Source organism: Oncorhynchus kisutch, linkage group LG24 (genome assembly GCF_002021735.2).
Source record: "Oncorhynchus kisutch isolate 150728-3 linkage group LG24, Okis_V2, whole genome shotgun sequence".
Taxonomy (NCBI): domain Eukaryota; kingdom Metazoa; phylum Chordata; class Actinopteri; order Salmoniformes; family Salmonidae; genus Oncorhynchus; species Oncorhynchus kisutch.
Window position 1 is genome coordinate 20,162,371 of NC_034197.2, and position 17,869 is coordinate 20,180,239.

A 17,869-nucleotide genomic window follows, 5' to 3' on the forward strand; every position below is an offset into this window, starting at 1 on the left:
CTCTTATAGCAGTTCATTGTGGGGATAAATATCATTTTTTAAAATAGTATTAGGGCAGATATTGATAGCTAAATCCAGTTTTTTATGTACTCAATATACTACGATCGTTTTTTCCAATTAGCTAGATAATGAAAATGATCATATTGACAGGGGGGATCTGATCCTACATCAGCACAACTACTGTGATGAGCTTTGTGAATACGGGCCATGGTCAGCGGATTTGATTGAACAGGGACCTGTTCTGGATCATAAATGGTTTAGGTCTAATCTGTGGGAGATGTTGCCCAGCTCGTCCGGTCAACTAGTCAGCTCAGGCTGGTAAAAGGGAGATTACTCTTGATTTACCCAGATTGACTCAGATTACAATTAACAGAGCTGCTGCCTTCACCAAGCAGTGCATCATTTACTGGTCTACATCACTAACATACATAAATGTTACTGTACATGAGTTACCAGGAAGGAAAACTATATATTTTCAATAATATTTTTTGAGGGGGGATGTCAGTTGTCAAGGGTGTTTTTCCTCCTTTTCCTAAATGTGATGATGAGAAATTCCCTAATCTTCTTTAATCCATTTTGTAATCCTTGTTCATAATCACTGTTTAATGTGAAAGTGAAAGCCAAGCAGGAGCCCATTTTGAATAGGGATATATATTTTTAAACATACTCTGCTGCCTTTTCTCAGGTAGCCTAAAGTTTAAACCACTGTATAGCACGAACGTTGTCCCAAAGTTAGACAGTATTCCGCTGACAGAGACTGATGGATCTCTGACTCTCTCTCTCTCTCTCTCTCTCACTCACTCACTCACACTCTCACTCTCGTGTCAGTCTGCTGAGCCTTCCACTGTCAGGATTATAGGTGGTCCACAGTTTATTGCGTTTTAGACTTTCCAAGTTTTAAGCAGTGACACAAAATGACTCCAACAGGATCTTTCTGCCACTTGTGTTGTGACTCAGGCAGATGCCAATGAAATGTTCGCTGAAATGCCACCTTGGTCTTTGACTGCTTATGTGAGGATAATATAATGAATAATGTCATTGGTTTATACACAAGCATTGCTTTCTAAGCACCACAGGTACAACTATACCTGTGTAGGTCTACAGGTAACTGCCAAAATAAAGGAAACACTTGAGTAAATGAGGGATACAAGGTATATTGAAAGCAGGTGCTAATTAAGCAATTAACATCCCATCATGCTTAGGGTCATGTTTAAAAATGCCCAGTTGCCCATTATTTTGGCTACCATGGCTGAAGAAGAGATCTCAGTGACATTGAAAGAGGGGTCTCAAAGGAGCATAGGGGTTTTAAAGGGTGTGTGTGTCACCAGATCTCAACGCAATTGAACACTTATGGGAGATTCTGGAGTGGTGCCTGAGACTGCGTTTTCCACCACCATCAACAGAACACCAAATGATGGATATTCTGGTGGAAGAATGCGTCGCATCCTTCCAGTAGCATTCCAGACACTTGTAGAATTTATGCCGAGGTGCATTGAAACTGTCCTGGTGGCCCAACGTGCTTTTAAGACACTTTATGTTGGTGTTTCCTTTATTTTAGAAGATACCTTTTTAAGTTCTCTTATAATTCATTATCTTGTTGAAGACTACATGTGCATAGTGTTATTTGGGTAAGATTTGGAGGAGAGAAATGGTGGATAAACTGGTTGCCGAGTGCAGCATGAGGTAAAATTGCGGGATGCCAAAAACTTGAAAACCTCATCCAACCGCACATTTCCCCTCAGCAGCATATGGGTCTGGCGACATCCCGCCAGGCTTTTTCACTCTACCCTGCCAAGCTAGTTCAAGAGTGACTCTCCAGCAGAGATTCTATTAGCAGAGAACACAAGGGCTTCCAAACAACTCCCAATAATAATTCCCCCTTCTGTCATTGAGGGATTGAGATACAATTGAGACATGTTCGCTTCTCTGTTTTGTTGTAAATGTCATATAGTACAGATGAAGGATCTTAATTTGATCACCCTTTTGTTGCAGGAAATGTCTTGCACAGCAGGAAATGCAGAGGTGTAGTGTATTCAAGGTTTAAAAAGTCTTCTAAAGTTTGTAATTTCCACTTTAATATGTCAGACTTAATTTCCCTAACAAAAACATTGTTTTAACCCGTAAAAAAGTGTACATTAATTAGAATTCACACAATAATTCACATGTCCTGTTGCTGCAGGATTATTTTCCTGCTGTGAGAAACTGGTCAATTTAAGATCCAACATCTGTATATCCGAGCTGGTTGAAATACAACACTGATTTGCTGTAAGGTCGTAATTATGAAACACGCCTTTTCCCTAGGCTCTGACAGATTTGTTGGAAGCATTGGGCGTCACTTCCAGAGCTTTGTATTCATTTGGAAAACCTCTGACATCTGGAAATCCCTCTTAAATTGCTTTAAACCCTCTGACACTGGCAGCATTAGCTCTCATGCCTTCATAGAGCCACCATTACCAAACAGGGAGAGAGAGGAGTCAGGAGTGGGCTGGGTTTGTGCTGCTCACTGTGGATCCACTGTGGATTGGCATCTGTTTTCATGCTAATCAAGTATTGGCTGCGTAGTAGTAGAGAGGTGGCAGTTCTCACGAGAGCAGCTCTCCACCTAGGGTATTGATTGAGCTAGTGCTTTACATAAGCTCTGTGTATGACTGCAAGCCCTCTTTGATGTGTACTTATGCCGAACATCACCATGGCTACAGCCCACAGTAGTGTGAAGGCGTGCTCTCTTGCCTTCCCTGGTGGTTCTACAGATCTAAACGGGGGATAGTCGTGTTGGTTTACAGTGAAACGCTGAAGGTTTTCCTCCATGGGCTCTCTCTATCCCTCACACTGAGAATTTTCCCAGTTGTTGAGGGCTGGGACATATTTGCTGATGTAATGTTTGAAGGTAAACTCTGAAATATGACATACACGGTGGGGCGACTTACAGAAGTCAACAACAAAATTCTAATCTAACAAGACTGCTAGCATTGGCTCTTCCCAATAGTAGCAGCCTTGACAGATTGTGGTTGTTCATGAGCAGGAAGTTGCCGCGCTGTGCATGATGGTGTCATATTGCTGAGTTAATGTACAGTATAATGATTTCCTGTATTCTTATACCCACTACCCTGTTCTCCCCCCCCCTAGACGTTCCTTGTTCGAGGATGCAAAAACGTTTTTTGACAGTGAAACAGGAGTGCTGGAAGTCCCCTTGACAGTGCAAGTGGCTGATCAGGTTTGTTGCACTGTTAAGCTCTAAACTTACAGGCAAGAATTCAATTGTGTTATTTCAAAGTGCACAAAAAGTAAACAATCTGTATCAGTCAACTAACACTGATACTATCAGTTGAAAATGTCCACAAAGGGGACACAGCTAGGGATGCAGAAGGAAGCAATTTGGGAGATGAGTTTTCTTCAAATACTGCACAAACAGCCTTCGAGAGATACCATTGTGGAAAGTGTCAATATGTGATGATTGAATTCTGGACGCAGTCTACAGTATGAAGTATCATACAATACAACAGCCCCTCTCAATCCACAGGGAAGTGTTGAGTACTTATTCATAAGTAGCAAACCTTTTGCAGGTCCCCATGAAGGGCAGAAGCACTGAAGGTTGTAAATTAACCCATTTTAATGGTAGCAAGCTAAAAATGATCCACCACCCCAAGGCCTGCACTGTTCCATGAGTGCTAATGAGCCAAGCATAAAGGTTATTCCATGTTGTTTTACTGAAAAGGTCTCCATAATATCATTTGGATTATTTGTTTTTCGTGTTGTTTCCACTCCATTTGAGCTCTTTTAAATAAATAGATTCAAAATAGATTAAAAAGATTTTATCTCACAGAATGATATTATTTCTATTCAGCTTTCAGTTGTGAAACTGTTACATTCAGGGTGTTTGGCACGTAAACTGCTGATCAGGTAATACAACTGGAAATCATAAAGGGATTATCTAAAGGGCACTGATTCGTGATGCTCCGGGGATTATTCTGGATATCCCACCACCTATTGATTTATGCCAAAAGTGTTTTATCAATGTATAGTTATCCAAGTGAAGTATTAAGTAAGTACATTAGGGATTGTTAAATTCCTTTTGACGTGCACACACAGACACACACACACAGACTCAACAGCAGACTCAAATCCAACACACACAACAGGCTCCAACCCAACACTCGTGCCGCATTTGTGCTGTGTTACCCAGTCATCAAATCCCCCAAACTGGCCAGCAGTCACACTCCTTCAGCCAAATCATCACTTTACCCTCCCTGCCCCCCCATGCCCCTTCGCCCGCCTCCTAAACCCACACCCCTATACTTAGGAGGAGCGTAGAGGATTTGGAGGCAGTATGTTTTCACAGAGCCAAAAGCAGGCCAGCAGGATGTTCCTGCAGAGACCCAAAGCTGTGCCCCCATTCTTGAACCCTTAACCCTGGCTCCCTTCCAGGCCTCCCTCTTTGGCCACCAGGCCCTCTCTGTCCGGTGCTGAAAGCGTGAACGGGTAAACAAGGAAAGCTGCCGCACCCAGATACGGCTGAGGAGGACATTAATACATAGGTAGGAACGCTGCTATCAGGACATCAAATTGTATTTGTCACATGCGCCGAATACAACAAGTGTAGTAGACCTTACAATAAAATGTCCTTAACCAACAAGGCAATTTTAAGAAACATAAATGTTAAGTAAAAAATAGATAAGTAAAAAAATAATAATTAAAGAGCAGCAGTAGTGAAGCTACATACAGGGTTATCTGTACAGAGTTAATGTGCGGTTAGTCGAGGTAATTGAGATAATATGTACATGTATGTAGAGTTAAAGTGACTATGCATAGATAATAAACAGAGAGTAGCAGCAGTGTAAAAGGGGACGGGGGGACGACGACAATGAAAATAGTCTGGGTAGCCCTTTGATTAGCTGTTCAGGAATCTTATGGCTTGGGAGTAGAAGCTGTTAAGAAGCCTTTTGGACCTAGACTTGGCGTTCCGGTACCGCTTGCCGTGCGGTAACAGAGAGAACAGTCTATGACTAGGGTGGCTATAGTCTGACAATTTTTAGGGCCTTCCTCTGACACCGCCTGGTATAGAGGTCCTGGATGGCAGGAAGCTTGGCCCCAGTGATGTACTGGGCCGTACGCACTACCATCTGTAGTGCCTTGCGGTCGGAGGCCGAGCAGTTTCCATACCAGGCAGTGATGCAACTGGTCACGATGCTCTCGATGCTGTAGAACTTTTTGAGGATCTGAGGACCCATGCCAAATCTTTTCAGTCTCCTGAGGGGGAGGAATAGGCTTTGTCGTGCTCTCTTCACGACTGTCTTGGTGTGTTTGGACCATTCTAGTTTGTTGGTGATGTGGACACCAAGGAACTTGAAGCTCTCAACCTGCTCCACTACAGCCCCGTCGACAAGAATGGGGGCGTGCTCGGTCCTCCTTTTCCTGTAGTCCACACTCATCTCCTTTTTCTTGACAACAGATTGTTCCACCTGGGTCAAAAATGTATATATTTTAATCGTGCCAGGCTAGCTAAATCAAGTTGGGATTGAAACATATAGAGTACTTGTCAAAAGTTTGGACACACCTACTCATTCCTGGGTTTTTCTTCATTTTTACTATTTTCTACATTGTAGAATAATAAATCACTGACATTGTCACCAGCAAAGCACCACCTACTCTGCTTCTCATAAAGAAACGGTGGTTGGAACCATCAGACCAAAGGACAGATTTCCACCGGTCTAATGTCTATTACTCGTGTTTCTTTTTATTGGTGTCCTTTAGTAGTGGTTTCTTTGCAGCAATTTGACCATGAGGGCCTGATTCACTCAGTCTCCTCTGAACAGTTGATGTTGAGATGTGTCTGTTGAACTCTGAAGCATTTATTTGGGCTGCAATTTCTGAGGCTGGTAACTCTTTTGAACGTATTCTCTGCAGCAGAGGTAACTCTGGGTCTTCCTTTCCTGTGACGGTCCTCATGAGAACCAGTTTCATCATAGCGCTTGATGGTTTTTGCGACTGCACTTGAAGAAACTTTCAAAGTTCTTGACATTTTCTGGATTGAGTGACCTTCATGTCTTAAAGTAATGATGGGCTGTCGTTTCTCTTTGCTTATTTGAACTGTTCTGTCCATATTATGGCAAATCTTCTGTATACCACCCCTACCTTGTCACAACACAACTGATTGGCTCAAACGCATTAAGAAGGAAAGACATTCCATAAATTAACTTAATTAACAATGCACACGTGTTCAATGAAATGCATTCCAGGTGACTTCCTTATGAAGCTGGTTGAGAAAATGTGGCTACTTTGAATAATCAAAAATATATTTTGATTTGTTTTACACTTTTTTGGTTACTAGATGATTCCATACGTGTTATTTTATAGTTTTGATGTCATCACTATTATTCTGCAATGTAAAAAAAAAACTTGAATGAGTAGGAGTCAAAACTTTTGACTGGTATTGTACATATATACCCATATAATTCTATGTATAGGTCCCATGACTGCTTAAATGAATAAGTATCGTAAAGAACCTCTAGATAGAAGTTGAAGTTCCAAATATGAGTTATGCACAATTTTTGCGTACATCAAGAGTTGTTTTGCAAATAAAAGACATTGACTGCATAGGATATTACAAAACAGAATAGAAATAAGGCAGAAATACTCTCTTTCACTGGGCTTTCAGGTCCGGCCTGTTCCATTCACGGTCCATGCAGTCATCACCTCCTCTGACCTGTGCTTTGACCGGACAGAGGTGGACTTTGGCCACTGCTCCATCTACGAATCAGTGAAGACCAGCGTGCGCCTCACAAACCTAACCCTCCTGCCCCAGGACTTTGGCTTTCTGAGCATACCTCAGGTACGGCCTCCATCTGCCTGACGGACTGCAACCCTATGGACTGACCTTTGACCTAATTTCCTGCTGTTTGCTTCTCTATAATCCACTATTCCACCTTGGCTAAATCAAGTCATCATCATAAAACATCAGTAGGAAACACTTCTGTTTATTAATTTGGACTCTACTGGTTTTTACTCTGATATGCCAATTTGGCCTATGCTATACTCTCCAGCAGGAGATATCTGACAATTGAATTAGAATGAATTATATTTCTATGTATTTGACTCTGTGTCTGCTGTTATATCTATGGCTTTAGACTTTTATGATCTCACCTAAACCTGTCCTGAATAGCTAATCCGGCCCTATGGAGATTTTCTGCTTTCAGGACAAAACCGTGTTTGGATGGCCTGAGCACTGAGCAGTTGAGCAGTGTTTTTCTCCTCCTAGTTTGTGCAGGTCCAGCCCAACGACGGCTTCGGCACTCTCCTCCCATTGGAAACCTTGGAGGTGGATTTGATCTTTAGCGCCAAGAAGGCAGGAGAGTACAGCTTTCAGCTCAACTGCAAATCCGGAATTAACAGGTATCAATATTTTGTTCCTTCCTACACCTTGTCCTGTCACAAAATAGAGTGCTATCAAGTATATTTCACTGCATTACTTTTGTGTTTTCCCCAATGGTTGCTATAGAGACTTCCCCCTGGCATGTCGTGCAGTCGGGGTGCACCCTCCGCTAGAGCTGTCTCACTCTCTGGTCCAGTTCGGAGCCACGGCGGTTGGTGACTGTTCCACAGCCGTGCTGCACGTGGTCAACGCACACACCAGCCTCAACGAGTTCACACACCCCGTGCCCCGCATTGGCCGGGACCCTGTTGCCCCGGTGGGCCCCCGGCTGTTCGCCTTCACTCCCCCCGAAAACTCAGAGATTAGCCTCACCCCCAGGACAGGCAAGGTCTTACCTGGACAGGTACTCTACCAACAAGCAGTGTGCTTCCACTTTACTTGAACACTTTGTGATGAGGCCTAGCATATTATGTAGTTTCTCTATTCTACTCCATTCCAGTGTATACTCTGTTCTGATGACTGCATTGTTTATTTATGTTACCTTTTATTTAACCATTGAGAACACGTTTTATTTTGCGATAACAACCTGACTGGTCACGTCATTAGGTCATTGACTGGTTCATTACTGTGTTCCAAGAGGTGCCTGGTGCAGGTGACATTCAGGCCCAGGTTGTGTGACCAGGCCATAAGGGAAGAAGCGGTGCGGCTGCTGTGTCGCTCCGAAGAGCTGAGCCTCCACGAGTTAGAGAGGGTTACCAAGGCCGAGGGGAACAGGAAGGGAGGGGAGCAGGAGGGGCTGGTAAGCTTCAGTTCTTGGAGTCACTCCATCCTCCTAATAAAAGTTGAATGAGTCTGCATGGTCAATATTGTCTGCTTAGCACAAAGACTGGAAGTCATTGCGCTAATGCTAGTTAGCAATTACGCTAACGTTAGATAGCAACTTCCTTAAAACTGCACACAAAAACATAAAAATGGTAAAAAGTAAAAAATCCCAAACTATCCTTTTTATGTTGTCTTGCTGCCATACAATGTGTTTGACTTTGACCGTGTGTGTGTACGTATGTGCACATTATTGTTCATGTGTACTGTATTTGTGTGCTAACTCAGTGTAAAAGGGAGGCCCCTACGGCCCCCCAGAAAGGCAAGAAGCCGCCCCCCGCCCGGCCCCAGGCGAAGCAGACCCTGAAGGAGAAGATCAGCAAAGTGTCCATCAGCCCCAAAACAGACAGCCCCTTCAGAGCCCCCAACCCAGCCGACATACAGTCAGGGTACGGCTCATCTATACCACCACAACTATCACTTAGATACCATGCATACATACATTTTTATACCATGGCATCATTGTTGAATACTTTTTTCTGATTGGCTTGAAGGGCATTCTAGAGCATACATTTATTATTTTCCACAGAACGCATAGCCCCTCGTTGATTATCCCTTACATATTTCAGTGACAAATCAAAAATGTACTGTAAATGTTTACTTAATTCTGAGGTAAACTTCCTCCTAAAAGCTGTTCTATGTTAAAACGTAAGTAACTTAGGCAGAGGTTAATTGCAAGCTGACATCATTACATTTAACCATCTGCTTCAGACCTTGCACTGTGTTTAGTGCGTTTACTTTTTAGCGTTTAGTGAGTAATGTATTTTGTCTTCTCTATGAAATAATAACTGTTAAAGGCATTGGGCGGAATCCTAAACTACGCACATTCGAAGACAACTTATTTTTGCACAAATTATGCATTTATGTCAATGGGATTTAACCCTCCTTTTTCTCCACAGTTTTCGTGGTATCCAATTGGTAGTTAGTCTTGTCTCATCGCTGCAACTCCTGTACGGACTCGGGAGAGGCCAAGGTCGAGAGCCGTGCATCCTCCGAAACACAACCCAACCAAGCCACACTGCTTCTTGACACAATGCCCACTTAACCCGGAAGCCAGCCGCACCAATGTGTCGGAGGAAACACCATACACCTGGTGACCGTGTCAGCGTGCACTGCGCCTGGCCCGCCACAGGAGTGGCTAGTCACTAGTGCACGATGGGACAAGGACATCCCTGTCGGCCAAACCTTCCCCTAACCCGGACAACGCTGGGCCAATTGTGCACCGCCCCATGGGTCTCCCGGTCGCACCCCGGCTGCGACAGAGCCTGGACTTGAACCCAGAATCTCTAGTGGCATAGACCACTGCGCCACTCGGGAGGCAATCAAGATAGGTTTAGGATTGGGTCAATAGTTAGTGATGTTTGTGTTGTTTGGTTCGCAGATCAGAGGAGTACGCTGTAGGCAGGGCCTCCCTCCTGCACTCCTTCCCTGAGCACTACAGTCGATACGTCATCCCTTGCTTCGTGTCCGATGGAGAGCCACCCCAGAGTGACCTCCAGGCCCAGCCATCCTGCAGGTAGTATACTATACACACTACAACTCCCATGTAGATCCTATTTACAATACCAACCTTATATTCATTTGTCTGTGCCCCCCATTTTCATTTACATGAATCAATTACACACATTCATTTAGTGGGGATAATGTGGAGAGAACAGGTTGAAGTGTTTCTCCCACTGCCTCTGTTGTTGTAACTCTGTCCCAGCAGCCTCCTCAACACGCTGTACCTGGAGCTGCATTGCCCAGCCGTTAGGCCCCCCCTGGTGGTCGCATCCAGTAATGGCCAGACCACCATCAACTACCACCAGGTGGCTGTGGGTCAGTCCATTCAAATGTATTCTTCTGACCAGAGCTGCAATCAAATACTATTTGAAATCTTTTGAAACTTTGAGTGTTTGCTTAAGCAAGTGGACAGAGTGCCAAATGGACAGAGTTTGTGGTTTTGGGACAATTTTATTGGTTCATTAATTGTTTTATTTCAATCAAGGACAGATCAAGTATTTTAAATGATTTCAAATAGTATTTGAACCCAGGTCTGATTCTGACATTGGAAGTTTTTTCCCTATTTTCCCTTGCCTGTGAATATATTGCTACTTGTGTCAATTCTGTGTTTCTTTTGTTCACTTAGGGCAGAAAGTGGTCAAAAAGCTCACTATTCAGAATATTTCTCAGGAAGCCTTGGAGGTATCCTTTTCTGGGTCACAACATGCACAAACGACCTAGATCGCCAGAGTGTGAGGATCTGTGATTATGTGAGAAAAGTCAGTGGGGTTTATTCATGAATATTTACCTCTGCACAAAAAATTCTGGTGCTCAGAATGAAAAAGTATTTCAGTTCTAATAACATATTGACATTCTGAGTATGATGCATGCATCAATCCACTTGTTTCATTATTTCATTGGTTTTCAACATAAAGTGGTTGATTAATTTAAATAAAAAAGAAGCCTCAGTCTTTCTCTATGTGCTGGTTGAAAGGTGCTGATGTAGCCTATATTAAAAAAATAAATAACATCGCATGGCCTATTTGTGTCATTGATACACACATTATATATAGCTAGTATTGTATAGCTTTAAGGCTAATCTAGACACATCAGACCTAGAAACCAGAGGTTATTCAGTGAGGTGAAACAGATACAAAAGTTATGAATAGAACTGACATGATTCCCTGGTCTACATGCTGACAATCATATCTGTTCCACAGATCCACTGGTTGAAAAAATAGCATAATTGCAAGTTTGATTGTCTTCTAACTTTGCAAGACAATAGTCACTTGAACATGTACATTTGATTAATTTAGCTGATGCTCTTATCCAGCGTGATTTACAGTTAGTGCATTCATCTTAAGGTAGCTACGACAACCACATATGACAGTCATAGTAAGTCAAACTATTACTTTTTAAAATTGGCTTTGGGGATGATGCAAAAAATTACGTTTTACACTTGGTCTGAGAAAACACTTGCAGAACAGTGGACCCACACAAGCGTATCTTTCACCCATTGCACCCTCCTGAACAGGTCACTTTGAAGGTAGGATTGAAATATTGCTGTTACCTGACTACTCTTCCTTAACCCATGCCAAGCTGAGGTCCTCAGTGCTGGACCTGAGTGGTCCGTTCTCCCTTCTAAATGCTCTGAGACGGCTGGGTCCTGGAGCCACACACACATTGTTACTGGCCTTCACACCCGCACAGGGAAAAAGGGTGGGTCAATCGCACTTAATGGACCTGAAAACAAACACACATGTTGCTGTCTTCCCTATAGCTGATGCTGTGGCTCCTTTCACAGTACCGCGAGACTGTGGAGATCCACAGCCCAAACATGACCCTGGAGATCACGCTATGCGGGATGGGAGTGGATCCTCTTCTCACCTCCTCCCACCAGGCTGGCCTCATGGACTTTGGCTACATGTTGGAGAAGGAGAGAGCCTCCCAGGTCTTTAAGGTCAGTTAGCCAGCATCAACTAGTATCTTGTCCAGGGGGGTGTACTTGTAGATCAAGCTGCCTCAAGCTACAGAAACAGGAGAGAGGATATTTTCCTATGGGTCATTCTGTTTCGAACTAAGCTTACTTTGTATACTTCTACAGCAGCAGGCTACTTAGCCTGTACTGCGCCCAATACCATGTCAATGAAGTTGTGATATTGAAAGCTGTGTCCTCTGTCTTCAGCTGCAGAACACGTCATCTCTGTCGGTGCGCTTCTCTGTGCTGCTGCACAGCCTGTCGCTGGGGTGTAAAGCCCTGAGTGGAGCAGACTCTTTCCCTGCCCTCCTCAGCCCAGGCCCAGAGGAACAGACACACTCCACTGTGGGTAAGACCAGTCCATCCGACCTAGGTCCACATCTCTCACTCAGAACTAAGGGCTAATGCCATGAGCTGTTGCATTCTCTGTAGTTAGTGTTAGCTATCGTTTGTTGGATTAAAAAATCTAGCGTTTTCTGGTGCAGCATTATATTAAATCTAATTATGTTAAATTGTTTCTGAAGCTAACATTGTTGTTAAATGAATAATAATCTTGGTTTCTTCTACCTCCCCGTGGCCAGGGACCCAGAACTACAGTGGTCGGAGTGTGTTCAATGTGACGCCCATAGAGGGCACCATCGCCCCAGGAAAGAGCCAGGACATCACCGTGACCTTCCTGCCAGACCACGAGAGCCTCCACTACTCGGACATACTGAAGGTGGAGCTCATGAACAAGGTACCACAGAATCATCCAGCTCGCCTGACATAGTGACTGCATCTGAAATGGCACCCTTCTGCCTCTATATTCCATACATAGTGCTACTAAAAAAGTGGTGCACTATAGCTAATGCGCATGATTCTCTACTTAACGCTATCTCTACTCTACTCGTTCGACTGCCCAGACAACTGGCTACTCTGGCGAATTTCATTGATGAATAAATGGCGCTCCTTTTAATGAAACAAAACACACCACCTAATTTCTTATGAGATTTTAGGGTGATTATGCGAATGGTCATATTTTTCTCTCATGCTGCAAAAACTCAACAGCGCGCACCACTAGGCAAAATATGTGCTTTGGATGAAACAAAACAAAGGTATGCTACAGTTTAACACCATCTGTTCTAAAATGAAATTCACTGTACATAGTTCAAAACAACACTTTAGTCTACCTTGAAACAACACTTTATAACTCAAGAAGATCCTAAATGCATATTCTCATTAAACTGATTGAGATCAAATGGTTGTTATGCAGATGCTGCATGGACATTTCACTGGTACAACTTGAATAGTTATCATTCACGAATGACAGTGAGAAATGTGAAGGGAGGGTGACTACAAAAATGTGTGCATAAAGTAGAGGTAAAGAAACGCATGCGTGATTCGGAACTTCAGTTCTGGGGAAGAGGCTTCCAGGGGGGCGGGATGGAGTAGTCACTTTCGGATCCGCAGCCTCTGCCTATTTTTTTATGTTTATTTGAGCGTTGTTCAAATGAAACCTCACCACCACCACCCAGTGGTAGTCCTAAGAGATGATGCAGTCAGTGTGAATGTGAGAGTGAGGCCTAAAAAATGAATTAAACTTTACTAAGCCACTCATCACACACACACATGTACACACACAGCTGAATATAGAGCAATGTATGAACCCGTTTCCTGATAAAGGCTGTTATATTAGGTTGGCACTGAGTGAGAAGGTATCTAATGCAGGAGTTCAGTGGAACTACATAGATTTACTGACACAGGATGTTTCCGATTTTAATCACCATCTCAGACTGTAAAGTGTTTTTAAAGATAAACTGACCACTATTATGTCATTTTGGATTGTATGTAGAGGACATAAGCTGCTCTAACACCCTGCCGCTCCTTCCCTTAGAGCACAGTGTGTGTCATGGTGCTGAAGGGTGCAGCTCGCTCTCACATCATGTACCTGTGTGGAGGAGACCCACTGGCAGTGCCCACTGATGCCGTTCACCCTCTGCCAGCCTCCGGGGACTCTGAGCACACAGGTATCCTTCTCTCGCGCTCTCTTTCTCTCTCTGGTGCTCTCTCTCTTTCTCCTTACTACACCAGTCACCGGCTTCATTAATAAGTGCATCAATGACATCGTCCCCACAGTGACCGTATGGACATACCCCAACCAGAAGCCATGGATTACAGGCAACATCCGCACTGAACTAAAGGCTAGAGCTGTAGCTTTCAAGGAGTGGGACAATAATCCAGACGCATATAAGGAATCCTACTATGCCCTCCGACGAGCCATCAAACAGGCAAAGCGTCAATACAGGACTAAGATCGAATCCTACTATGCCGGCTCTGGCGCTCGACGGATGTGGCAGGGCTTGCAAGCTATCACAGATTGCAAAGAGAAACCCAGCCATGGGCTGCCCAGCAATGCAAGCCTACTAGATGAGCTAAATGCCTTCTATGCTTGCTTCTAGGTAAGCAACACTAAACCATGCATGAGAACACCACCTGTTCCAGACTACTGGGTGATCCTGCTCTTCGTAGCCAATGTGTGTAAGACCTTTAAACAGGTTAACATTCACAAGGCCGCGGGGCCAGACGGAATACATGGACGCATAATTGGTGCATGCGCTGACCAGCTGGCCAGTGTTATCACTGACATTTTCAACCTATCCCTGACCCGGTCTGTAATACCAACTTGTTTCAAGCAGACTACTATAGTCCCCGTGCCCAAGAACGCCAAGGTAACCTGTCTAAATTACTATCTCCCCGTAGCATTCACCAATAGCCATGAAATGCTACCACACGGTCTGGAACGAACAGGACCCTGAACATCTTCTACCCCCAAGCCATAAGACTGCTAAACAAGACTGATAAATAGTTAATCAAATGGCTCCCCAGACTACCTGCATTGACCCTTTTTTGCACTAACTCTCTTGCACTGATTCTATGCACACATAATGGACTCTACCCACTCACTCACATACTGACACACACACACTTTCACACTCACCACATATGCTGCTGCTACCTGTCTATTATCTATCCTGTTGCCTAGTCACTTTACCCCTACCTATATGTACATAACTACCTCAAGTACCTGCACATCGACTCGGTACTGGTACTCCTTGTATATAGCCATGTTATTTTTACTTGTTATTTGTTATTCACTGGTATTTATTCCTCGTGTCACTAATCTTTAACTCTGCATTGTTGGAAAGGAACCCGTAAGTAAGCATTTCACTGTCAGTCTACAGTCTGTTGTTTACGAAGCATGTGACAAATACAAATGTATTCCATTTTTGATTTGTGACTGTAAGCCTGTTTTGCTTGTTCTCTTCTCCTTGTGTAGTAGACTGTGAGAAGCCCCCTCTCCCTGTGCTGCTCACCCTTAGAGGGGTCTACAGAGAGGGGGCCATGAGCCCAGCGGTCAGAGAGCTGGAGGTGGGCTGCATCTGCTCCACACAGCCTATGGCCAAAAAGGTAGGCTAATACTTATACTGTTGTTGTTGATTACAATTAAAAAACAAGGGGTTAGACTTCTTCTGGAGACTTTTGGTTACAACATCCTATCTTTAAATAATGTAAACACGCACATGACCACGACCAGGGTCACTGCTAGCTCACTGGTTCCAGCAGCAGCAGCCTTACAAACAGGTTGAAATACCATCATTACAAAACAGGTTGAAATCTGGTTGAAATAACATAATTAAAAACAGCTTGAAATCTAGTTTAAATAATGTCATTAGGATGAGTTCAGATTCATTTGGAGATCCTAACATTGGCTGCAGTGTACCACTCCCCCTTATTTACTCTCTCTCTCTCTCTCATGGACTCAAAATCAGTGAATTAGTGTAAGCATAGGCTAGGGAGTTAGTTTCCACCACATTTCTGAAAAGATCCCATGCTGTTTATTCCATGAGATGGAGTGAGCAACTGCACAGTTAGGGGAGAAAAGTAAACAATCGGACCACTTGACCACAACACATGACTTCCCCCTCCCTCTCCTCCTGTGTTGACCTTACCTATGTTGTGAACTTTGCCCTCTCCTGTCCATGTGCAGAACGTGGAGTTCAGCTGGGAGGGGCTTCAGGCAATGCAACAGAGGGGCTTCACCGTGGAGCCGACCAGGGGCACGGTGGATGCCGGCCACAGACGCACCATCACTGTGATCTGGACTCCTCCTTGTGGCCTTAAGGTGCGACTGCCGTCTAAAAGCCTCAACATGAATACACCGTATACATGGGGTTGGGCTTTGGGGTCAATTCAGTTCAATTCATCTATTGAAAATAATCTCACAAGGAAAACGTGGCTGAAAGTTTTTCAGTTCATGAATTTAATTGCCATTCACTTCTCACTTCTTCTAGAATGGTGTGTAACCATACCATGACCTGTACTTTAACACATTGTTTCTCAAGGTGGCCACATTTTTTGTTCTAGCCCAGCAGCAATACCACATCAGACTCAATTTATGAACACATCACCAAGCCCTTGATTAGTTGAATCAGGTGTGTTAGCTCTGGGTTATAACAGAAATGTGCACACTCTAGTGGTCCCCCGAGAAACACTGCTCTGTTGTGCACTATGGTGTAACGTTCACCACCTATTCAGATAAATGATCAATCAGGGTAGTTACAAGCTAATTATTAGAATCAGGTGTGCTTGGTTAGGGGTGGAGTGAAAACATGCAGTACAGTAGCGCTCCACGTCCAGGGTGGAGAGCCCTGTACTAGACACAGCAAGCTGTCAAGTTATTCGTCCCAGGTGGTTCCACGTGAAGGGAAAACTGTATAATATAGTTTTAGTTATTTCACTCCCTTAGATCTGCATAGGATGGTAGTTTTTGTTTTGACATATTTCAGTTACCAAAGAAAATGTGCAAATCAAGTGAAGCCATAACTGCATACAAAAAAAGAGTCCATATGTATTACAAAGTCTGTGTGAAGAGAACGTACAAACTACACTTCCTGTTCCTTCATGTGGCTTTCTACATTACTAAACATATATTTTCCTCTTATTGTATTTGCACATGTACTGTACATCCTCCACTGATTGTTGATTTAATTCTGATTGTGTGTGTCTGTGTCGGTGCGTGCGTGTCTGTATGTGTGATTTTAGCCGAATGAGGTGGTGCAGGTGTGTGCGCCCCTCACCCTGAGAGGAGACGAGACAGAGGTATACAGTGTCACCCTGCTGGCCTTGGCTTCCAGAGCTAGTCAAGACCCTTCACACACAAACTAACCAATATGCAAACATATAGAACACTTCACACAGTAACCAATATCCAAAGACACAGAACACTTCAGATGGGACTGGAGGAAAATTAACTCATTGTTATATGTTTAAATATTGTTTAAATACTTCAGTGTAATATACGATTGTGGACAAAATGTCCCTTGTCATGGTACTATGAAATGTTTTAAAGCATAATTTGAGGCACTTTGTGGACAAGTTATATGGATATGGGTTATTTTATAAGCAAAAATATTGTGGAAAGAATATTTAAAAACATTGACAACAATGCATTTCAATAAATACCTATGGGCATAATCACATAATCAGCCTTTGATCATTATTGGGGGACTATCTCAAACTCAAATTAGACGATAGCCCCTGTTCTAGGCTGGTTTCACCACCAGGGGGCAGAATACACCAATGTTGTTAATTAACAAACTATAGTTTGGGAAGTCGGTTAGGACATCGACCTTGTGCATGACACAGGTAAATTTTCCAACAATTGTTTACAGACAGATTATTTCACTTAAAAATTCACTGTATCACAATTCCATTGGGTCAGAAGTTTACATACACGAAGTTGACTGTGCCTTTAAACAGCTTGGAAAATCAGCCAAGACCTCAGTCTGGTTCATCCTTGGGAAAATGTCCAAATGCCTGAAGGTACCATATTCATCTGTACAAACAATAGTTTGCAAGTATAAACACCATGGAACAACGCAGCTGTCATAATGCTCATTAGGTAGACGCTTTGTCTCCTAGAGATGAACGTACTTTGGTGCGAAAAGTGCAAATCAATCCCAGAACAACAGCAAAGGACCTTATGAAGATGCTGGAGGAAACAGGTACAAAGGTATCTATATCCACAGTAAAACAAGTCCTATATAGACATAACCTGAAAGGCAGCTCAGCAAGGAAGAAGCCACTGCTCCAAAACCGCCATAAAAAAGTCAGACTACGGT

General features: G+C 43.5%; 1 protein-coding gene across 3 annotated transcripts in view; it reads left to right on the forward strand.

Annotated features, from left to right (window-relative positions):
* Nucleotides 1-17,418, forward strand: part of cfap74 (cilia and flagella associated protein 74) — a 43,415-nt gene extending 25,997 nt beyond the window's left edge. For 2 of the 3 annotated variants that reach the window (XM_020459342.2, XM_031803990.1), the window contains exons 23-39: nt 3,127-3,214; nt 6,656-6,829; nt 7,256-7,389; nt 7,496-7,772; nt 8,007-8,168; nt 8,477-8,637; nt 9,630-9,764; nt 9,954-10,066; nt 10,377-10,432; nt 11,330-11,449; nt 11,535-11,690; nt 11,916-12,057; nt 12,290-12,444; nt 13,582-13,714; nt 15,025-15,155; nt 15,736-15,870; nt 16,791-17,418. In XM_020459342.2, coding sequence (XP_020314931.1) covers nt 3,127-3,214; nt 6,656-6,829; nt 7,256-7,389; nt 7,496-7,772; nt 8,007-8,168; nt 8,477-8,637; nt 9,630-9,764; nt 9,954-10,066; nt 10,377-10,432; nt 11,330-11,449; nt 11,535-11,690; nt 11,916-12,057; nt 12,290-12,444; nt 13,582-13,714; nt 15,025-15,155; nt 15,736-15,870; nt 16,791-16,913 — 2,395 coding nt within the window. In that variant the 3' untranslated portion in view covers nt 16,914-17,418. The remainder of the gene's footprint in view (nt 1-3,126; nt 3,215-6,655; nt 6,830-7,255; nt 7,390-7,495; nt 7,773-8,006; nt 8,169-8,476; nt 8,638-9,629; nt 9,765-9,953; nt 10,067-10,376; nt 10,433-11,329; nt 11,450-11,534; nt 11,691-11,915; nt 12,058-12,289; nt 12,445-13,581; nt 13,715-15,024; nt 15,156-15,735; nt 15,871-16,790) is intronic. The other variant, XM_031803989.1, reaches the window with a different exon arrangement.
* Nucleotides 17,419-17,869: the final 451 nt, after the last annotated feature.